Genomic DNA, 8,996 nt, shown 5'->3' on the forward strand with positions numbered 1-8,996 from the left:
CTTTTCCTTTTTTCATTTTTACATTTTCCATTTAGCCTTATCTATTTTTGTCCTATTTATAACTATTTTCTATGTTATAAAGAAATTGTATGTGTTAAGTTAGATTGTCTTGCTGATGCAAATATTTTAACTCATAATTTAATCATATATTTTTAAAGATAGCCCTTTTCATAAGCCTTATTGGCTTCCATGGGCTCCTTTGCTTCATCCATCTAAATTTTATGTATGTATTTACTTTAAATGCAGCAAAAGAATAAAATAAATACTGGTAAATAAACAACTAAAGGATGTACAACAGCTACTACAACAGCCTCTGGGGACAATAATACAAATTGTGCAGATTGGCTGTCAGATGTCACAAATACAGCTTCTCTTACAACAGTCCCTGATGAAGAGGGCAGTCAAAAATTGCAATAGAATGGAAAGGTTTTTATACTAGAACTTAAAGAAACCTTGGAGGAAACAAAATGTTTCTTCTCATAGATACATTTTAATTTACATTTCAGGATATGAGGACATAATGTGGACAAGTATGCTTTTGCTAAAAAATAAGCAGGGGTTTCAATAAAACCCGGCTACCAGTAGTCTACTAGACTGCAAAACAGTCCGTATTTTTGCGTATTCAACTACGCGTGAGCAGTCAAACAAAAGGCCTTTACCGATTTCTTTACTGATTTTGAGAAAAAAACCGACTGTTTTGCAGTCTAGTAGTCTACAATCACCTAATTAGAGCCTCTAAATGCCATCTGTTAATATTTTATTTCCTTGACCACTACTTTTAAGAATGGGGTATTCAATTCAACGTGTTTCCTCAGCAGGGTAGTGGAGGGTGGGTTACAGGAGATGGAAGAAGAGGGAGTTCTAAGAGGGTAGAAAGAAATTAGGAGAAAACTATTTATTTTGTACTCACCATAGTGCAGCTTAGTGCATTCAAATTTTGACAACACACTTGTCGGCTCCACTACCTGTGAAAATAAAAGTTTTTTTGTCTTCTGATAAGGTTGTTCAACAAATGTAAATGGCTCAACATTTACTTTTGAGTTGTGGAATTCGTTATTTAACACGGCTACTTTTTAAAAGGGGATGCCTTCAATTCTCTGATTCCACATTTGGGCAAAAAAATTTCCATGCGCTTCTGATTGGACAACTATAATCCCAGTATGATTCTACACAGATAGGGGAAGTTAGAGGGGAGGTTATATGCTTCTGGTGTTTGAAATAGACCTTTTTGTTTTCCCAACGTAGGTCATGTGATAACTCTGTAGTATAGATAGAGAACTGTACGTTTCATTCAACTTTTGTCATATTCCCATGCGTGTCTACATCTACATCTACATCTACTTTATTACTCTTCAAAGTTTTACACATTAAGAAGAGTTAAGAAATACAAATATAAATATAAATATATATAAAAATTAGATATATAATATATAATTTAAAAATTGCTATACTTTAAAATAATTTGCTCTGCAAAATGCTGAATAATTAAGTGCTGGTTTCAGGTAATTAACAGTTCTAGTCCCTTATAGTTCTTGGAAAGAAACTATACTTAAAGTAATCATGATGTACAGATGGATGGACAAATGCGTTTATCGAGTAATTTCTTTTTTCCCTAATAGACAATTTATAATAAGGCGGAACAGGCAAAGCAATATCATTGTACACTTATTTATGGAAAATTTATAGGTGATGGGATTTTCATCTCTCGCTTAGTAGTTCCAAAGATAGAGATTTCTTCAATTTGGACACGCTGGTGTTATAATCATAATCATGTTTACAGTGGCAGATCCAGGGGAGGGGCCGCGGGGGCAGCCCCTCCTCTTATTTTTAGACCAAACTGGGGCCTGAAGGGCCAAAAAAAAGTTTTTCAAAATTTTTTTGGAGACCGGCTTCCCCACTTATCTCTCTGATATGTTCCATGATTTTACATAACACAGCTGTTGATATTATATTGCTATGAGCCCGCGAGTCGGTTGAAACCATAAGGGCCTGGAACCTATATAGGACATGTGTGTAGGACCCAACATGTTTTTTAGTTCTAGTTCTGACTGTATATACTTGACAGACCTAGCTGAGTTGTGTTTTACTGCCTGAAGCAGCACTTGTCAACAACAGCAGTACAAGAAACACATGTGTACGCATGATTTATGGCAATATAAAGTGGCAAATTCCCCTCGGACCTTCACTGGGAAAAACAAAACATTCTGAAGCTAGAAGGTCTATTGTTGTGCAGTTTTGTATTACAAAATAATTTGAATCCATGTCGCATCCATGTGTGTATCTAATAAACGACCTCTTTAAGAAGTGATTCGCACGAGCATAAAGCATCGTGTCGAAGAGAAAAAAAGGTGCAATTTACCTGCTTTTCAAATGAGTTTTAGGAGTTCCTTCGAATAAGCTAGAGTTCCTATATGAGCCAGCTCAGCTGAGTGTTTTGGTCTCGTCACGCAAAGGAGCGTTGCGTGACGAGACCAAAACTGCTACGAGAGAATCCCGGATCAACTTTCCCGCGCTTTCGCCCGCTTGAAAATGGTTGTTTGGTTAGGTATCCTCGATTGAACTTTTTATAATCTTGAGAACAAAAATCATGTTAACGTTATTGGATGAAGATACCCCGTGGATCGATACAGAGGAGGATAAGTTCCCTGAGGCTTTCCAAGAGAGAAGCAAATTTTTGTTCAACAATGATATCTTGAGCGATGTAAAATTTGTTGTTCGTTCATCCCAACATGGCGAATGCAGTGACCGGAAAAAAAGCAAGATGGCGATCCCAGCTCACAAGTTTTTGTTGGCAATCAGAAGCCCTGTATTTTTTGCCATGTTCTGTGGCAAAATGGCTGAAACCGAAGAAGAAATCAATCTGCCTGACTGTGACTATGACGGTATGATTGAATTGTTGCGATTCCTGTACACGGATAAAGTTTGCTTGACCGAAAACAACGTGATGCAAGTGGCATATCTTGCCGCGAAATACATGGTTCCCCGTCTGTCCAAAAAATGTGCAGTCTTTTTAGGGAATAATCTGGACTCATCGAATGTGCTTGGAGTCTTAAAACACGCTCAGAAATTTTCAAACAAACATCTGTTGAATTTTTGTTGGGACTATGTTGAGCAACTGACAATGCGCGTGGTGAAATCGAATGAATTCTTTGGAATTGAAAAGTCTCTTCTGCAAGAGTTAGTGGAAAGGGACACGTTGAATATTAAGGAGGTGGAGTTATTTCAAGCTGTCGATGGCTGGGCAGAACAAGAATGTAAGAGGCTAAATCTGAAATCAGAAGGCTCTGTCAAGAGGGAAATACTTGGGGAAGAGGTAATAAAAAAATTGCGTTTTCCACTCATGGAACAGAGAGAGTTTATGGAGATTGTCACAGTCACCAAAATATTAACACAGGATGAAGCAAGCAACGTTGTCGCACAATTTGACGATCCTAATGTGCTGCCTCTGCATGGATTTTCAAAAACAGAAAGAGTGGGACCCCCTATGCGATGTTGCAGATATCATAAAGGTGTTAACGTTACGATTTGTTGCAATAAACCTGCCACATTTGAACCAATCACTTTAACTGTAGACAAGAACGTATTGTTGCATGGAGTCTCTTTATTTTTTGAAGAGTGTGAGTGTGACATGTATGCTAAAGTATCAGCCACTGTGAAGGTTTATGTTGGTGGTGAAATGAGAGGTGACTCACTGTTTTATTCCCAAACTGGGACCTACGAGGTGGATGTTCAAACAAATATTGATCGCATCTATCACGGCTTTGATGTTTTATTTGATAAACTCCTGGTCCTGAGGAGAAATGTTGAGTATTGTATTGCTGTTTCACATGATATGCCCTCTATCTCTTTCTTTTATGATTATGGAGATTGGAATGTTGTGGACTGTCATGGGGTGACATTCTCCTTTATGGATACGGGAACTGTGGTGGCAGAGGTTTTGTTTACAGAAGATCTATAGTCTACAAAACAGGGAGAAAATTGAATGCAAGTCAGAGCATAAGGAGGATACTCCCTCAGCTTAGTAGACAACAAACAGTTTCTCTCTGATTGAAAAGTAGCAGCGATGCAAGCCTGCATTGCAAATGAGATTTAGGGCCTGTGTATATGAGGTCAGCCAGGCTGGCCCACTTTACTGGGCTGGCTCGGCTTACACCTTGTATTTTGTTTTCTTTATATTAAGAGGCATGCCGGCCTGCTTGCTGCATCCCTCATGATGAAAAAGTGATGCTACAGACATTTTCTTCACCACTTCTGCTACATTAGCATATCTCGGAAATTCTGGGGAAAGTAATCCAGGGTCCTTTTGAATGCAAATTAAAGTTGTGCGAGTGCATATGAAATATGAAAACAATGCCAGTGAATAATTAGGAGGCTCACTTGTAAACACCAAATCTGGGCCGGGAAAATTTGTGACATTTGAAGCCCCATTTAATTACCTTCCTTGTTTTCAATGTCCTTGAAACAGAAGAGATGTAAACTGATAATTAATCTTGGGATTGTTGAGTTTTTAAAAAAATTTATCGAGCAGTTTTTAAATAACCATGAAATTTATAGGCATGGACCAAATTACATACAAAAATGGTAAAGCAAGCAGCCGAACCTAGCCTAATCAAATTCCTCTTTTTTGCAATTGGCCAAAGCATCCCCCTCTTTTTTCGAACAAAGTTTCAGATGAAATCAAACCACTATGAGATGAAACTGCATTTACAGACCTCACCATTTTCTTTAGATATGAGCTTATTATGTTGATAGCATGTTTATTCACTGTTTTTATGACCCTTCAAACTTTGTTTCGGAATATTTCCAAAACGCTCTTATAGAATTTGTTCAAACTTTGCCACAATCGAGGCAACTAAGGAGGTACAAGCTCCCTAAGCGATTTCTGAAAAAAAACTCCTATTACCGAGAAATACAAAGGCAAGTAAAAAACGTAATGGCGTCATTATGTTGCCATGGTAACTGTGATGTCAATAAAACATGGATCAACAAATTTTCATCTTTATACAGTGCAGCTGTGGTAACCTTTTTGCATTGTATTTTTTAATGCCAACATGGTAAACACACTTAAAGTAGGGAGTTGTAGTCCCTAAAAAATCCAGTCAAGCCACCCTAAGGAGTCTAATTGTCTGATAACCATTCCACTCTGTTAACCATGTATAGTAAAGTTGAGGAAAGTGTGACCCCTACTAGCTCATCTAAATGTGACCTGTTACATGTAGTTCTAAGTCGATAAATAGCTATTGTTGCCTTAACTCGAGACTGGATCAATGCCTCAAGTGGTCTCAGTCATATACTCTACTACTACATTTATTTGGTAAATCAATGTGCTTATATACGTGAAACAATTATGAACTATATGTGATTAGATAAGCTATTACAAGGGCATAATGCATTGCATATGTGGTTTACGCAAATCCTATGCGGTAAGGTCAGAGAAATCAGCACATCCTACAAAACATCAAGTATCAGTTAAAGGAAGAAGTTTATACTTTAAAGGCATTTCCTTTTATTTTCAGGTATGTAGCATTTTTTTTTTTGGTTCCTAAAAAAATGGGACCATTATTAACATGTTTCTAGGAAACTGCCCACCCACCCCTCCCCTAAGCCAACATTTTGCCCTAAGTCTTAGGGGAGGGGGAGGTTCCAATATGATCCACAAAATGTTTTCAAAAACTATAATAAATTTTCTTGCGATTTGTCAAGATTCCTGTTGCGCGCCCAACTTTCAAGCTCGAGTGCTCAGACATTGAAAGTCTGGTTATAGAATAAACTACAGGTCATGTTTAGATGAACTAGTTTTCACACTTTCCTCAACTTTACTACATATGCTTAGAGGTAGAAGATATTTTAATTCAGAGAAAACTGATCAAAGCCATGTAATTTATAAATTTCTTCCCTGAAAAAAGAAACTTGGCTTCCTTGAGATATATCTAGACTGATTATGCTTTGAAAAATTGCAATACTCTTACTTGGATATTTATATTGAACTTGTTTTTAATAATTAAGAAGCAAACTTTTCAGTTGTACCGTATTTCCTCAAATGAATAGCTAGGGACAATAAATTAGGGACAATAATTATTATCTCTTTTTTCATGCTAAAAGGGGCTGGCTATTCAAGGTAAGGCGATTATTCAAGGGAGGCAATTATTTTCAGATATTGTTCACTGGCAGTCGTGCCCTAAAGTTGTATTTTCCCATTAAATAAAAAAATAACCACATCAAAAAAACTGAACATGGGCTTTTCAGTTGTTCCGAATTTGGTTCCTTGATTAATTTTTGATGTCAATGTCGTCGGCGTCTTCAGTGATCAGTTTTGCTGGATCAAAGGGAGGGGTGATTATTCCAGGGAGGCCATTAATCGAAGGAAGGCTTATTTGAGGAAATATGGTATTTTATATCACATGGAAGTCTCAGTGAACAGTGTCATTTGCCAGTAGAATAAAGTATACTGCCAGTACTGTGGAACAAAAAGACAGTGGTAGCACTCAATCAAATGTGTTTTAGTGTGCCTCATGTATTATTTTATTCTAATAAATTTAACCTAGACCCTGACCCGAAGGGGGTTTCCCCAAAGCGGTTACTTTTACTGCTGTAATTTAGCCAAGAAAGCCGAAGGCTGCGCCCTTCACTCTTCAATCTCCTTTTGCGCTAAGCCCGTACATGTCTTCCCATGGTATCAACCCTGTAAACAAGGGTTTTGCCAATACTATGAACTATTTTTGTTGGCAAAACCAATTTATATTATTTCAGTTTAAAAAAGGGGGTGCCTGTTAAGGTATGTTAACACGGGGAACGAAAACGTACAACGTGTTTTGCAACATTGCAGCAGCTGCAAAACGAGTTGAATAGCGATGTTGCGCGCTTTACTACCCACGTTCAAACCTGTCTCCCAGCAAAGAAAAAATTTATACGGCAAGTTGCGTGAATACCGACATCTGATTGGATAAAAATTACGCGGGAGTCACCCGATACAATAGAGTTAGGATTAAATTAACTGCAGGAGTTAGTCACTTGCTGCAAAACAAGTTTGCCTTGGGCTGGTAAAACGCGCAACACGCGCGTAAAGAGTATGTTGCAGAAAGTAGAACTACTTTCTACAACAACTTTTCGCAACCTGCAGCAACCTGATTTGTTGCAAGACAGAATTGAAAGTGGGTGGAAAAACGAGCTATATCGCTTTTTAACTCGTTTTGCAGTATTGTTGCGAAAGAAGTTGAACGTTTTTGTTGTCCGTTTTACCGTACCTTTAAGGATCTGAGCCTGCCTGGGACGAATAACAACGGTTCCCACGAGAAGGGAGGGAGGCACCTGAAAAAGCGCCAATTTTTTCGCACGTTTTTGTTCTCTTGCGCCTTGTATGTCTCGTCACGCAAAGCAGGAGCGTTGCGTGATGAGACAAGCTGCGCGTGAACGAGGCAACCGAAATCCCTTTCCCGTCCCCAGAGCCCGTCGTTTCTTGGTCACGTGGTTGGTTACAAAAATACCGAGTGGCTGAGGGACGAGAATGCGAAAATCCCGGATCAACTTTCCCGCGCTTTGCTCGCCTCACAATTGGTGTTAGCGCCCTTTAACTTTAATCGTGGATTAACATTCGAGCAAACATCATGTTCCGCACAGTATTGAAGTTGGATTTCTATGACGATAACCCATGGATGGATATGGATACAGAGAAAGACAAGTTCCCAAAGGCTTTCCAACAGAGAGGCAAATTTTTGTTCAACAATGATATTTTGAGTGATGTAAAATTTGTTGTTCGTTCGTCCCAATATGGCGAATGCAGTGACCGGAAAAAAAGGAGGATAGCGATCCCAGCTCACAAGTTTTTGTTGGCAATCAGAAGCCCTGTATTTTTCGCCATGTTCTGTGGCAAAATGGCAGACTTCAAAGAAGAAATCAATATGCCTGATTGTGACTATGACGGTATGTTTGAATTGTTGCGATTCCTGTACACCGATAAAGTTTCCTTAACCGAAAATAACGTGATGCAAGTGGCATATCTTGCGGCAAAATACATGATTCCTCGACTTTCCAAAAAATGTGCAGTCTTTTTAGGGAATAATCTGGACTCGTCGAATGTGCTTGGAGTCTTGGAACACGCTAAGAAATTTTCAAATGATCACCTGTTGAATTTCTGTTGGGACTATGTTGACAAACTGACAATGCGCGTTGTGAAATCAAATGAATTCTTTGGAATTGAGAAGTCTCTTCTGCAAGAGTTAGTGGAAAGGGACACATTAAATATTAAGGAGATCGAGTTATTTCAGGCTGTCGATGGCTGGGCAGAACATCAATGCAATAGGCTAAATCTGAAACCAGAAGGCTCTGTCAAAAGGGAAATACTTGGGGAAGAGGTAATGAAAAACCTGCGTTTTCCACTCATGGAACAGAGAGAGTTTATGGAGATTGTTCCAGTCACCAAAATTTTAACGCAGGAAGAAGCCAGCAATGTTGTCGCACAATTTGACGATCCTACTCTTCCGCTTCTGCATGGATTTTCAGAAAAACAAAGAAAGGGACCCCCTTTACGATGTTGCAGATACCATAAGTATGTTGATATTTTTAGTTCTTCTAATGTTCCTGCTACATTTGAACCAATCAATTTAACTGTAGACAAGAACATAGTGTTGCATGGAGTCTCTCTATTTTTTGAAGAGCGTGACAGATATGCTAGAGTATCAGCAACTGTAAAGGTTTTTGTTGGTGATGAAATCACTACTGGTTCGCTAATTTTTTCCCAAACTGGGTCCTATAAGGTGGATGTGCAAAGAAATATTGGCCACATCTATCATGGCTTTGATGTTTTATTTGATGAGCTCCTAGTCCTGAGGAGAAATGTTCAGTATTGTATTGCTGTTGCACATAATATGCCGGATCTCTCTGCCTTTTCTGGGTTCGAAGGAGATGAAGTTGTGGACTGTCATGGGGTGACATTCACCTTTGAGGAAATACGTATAGGGAATGTGTTTGCAGAGTTTTTGTTCAAAGAGGATCTGTAG

At 38.6% G+C, this 8,996-nt stretch overlaps 3 protein-coding genes across 3 annotated transcripts in view; 2 read left to right on the top strand and 1 right to left on the bottom strand.

Moving 5' to 3' along the window:
• The window catches only part of LOC140936527 (dimethylglycine dehydrogenase, mitochondrial-like), an 18,043-nt gene extending 17,067 nt beyond the window's left edge, over positions 1–976 (bottom strand). The window contains exon 1 of the mRNA XM_073386012.1: positions 911–976. The gene's annotated coding sequence lies outside the window, so the exon portion shown is untranslated. The remainder of the gene's footprint in view (positions 1–910) is intronic.
• Positions 977–2,587: 1,611 nt separating this feature from the next.
• Positions 2,588–3,958, top strand: LOC140936854 (BTB/POZ domain-containing protein 6-like). The gene has a single exon (XM_073386360.1). The coding sequence runs from the start codon at positions 2,588–2,590 to the stop codon at positions 3,956–3,958; it is 1,371 nt and encodes a 456-aa protein (XP_073242461.1).
• Positions 3,959–7,604: 3,646 nt separating this feature from the next.
• LOC140936856 (BTB/POZ domain-containing protein 6-like) lies at positions 7,605–8,996 on the top strand. Its single transcript, XM_073386363.1, has one exon. It carries the CDS (start codon positions 7,605–7,607, stop codon positions 8,994–8,996), a length of 1,392 nt encoding a protein of 463 aa, XP_073242464.1.

The sequence above is a fragment of the Porites lutea genome, chromosome 5 (genome assembly GCF_958299795.1).
Source record: "Porites lutea chromosome 5, jaPorLute2.1, whole genome shotgun sequence".
Classification (NCBI taxonomy): domain Eukaryota; kingdom Metazoa; phylum Cnidaria; class Anthozoa; order Scleractinia; family Poritidae; genus Porites; species Porites lutea.

What these genes read in the sequence shown, in the direction of transcription:
- LOC140936854 (XM_073386360.1), top strand. Translation starts at nt 2,588, where the DNA reads ATGTTAACGTTATTGGATGAAGATACCCCGTGGATCGATACAGAGGAG.
- LOC140936856 (XM_073386363.1), top strand. Translation starts at nt 7,605, where the DNA reads ATGTTCCGCACAGTATTGAAGTTGGATTTCTATGACGATAACCCATGG.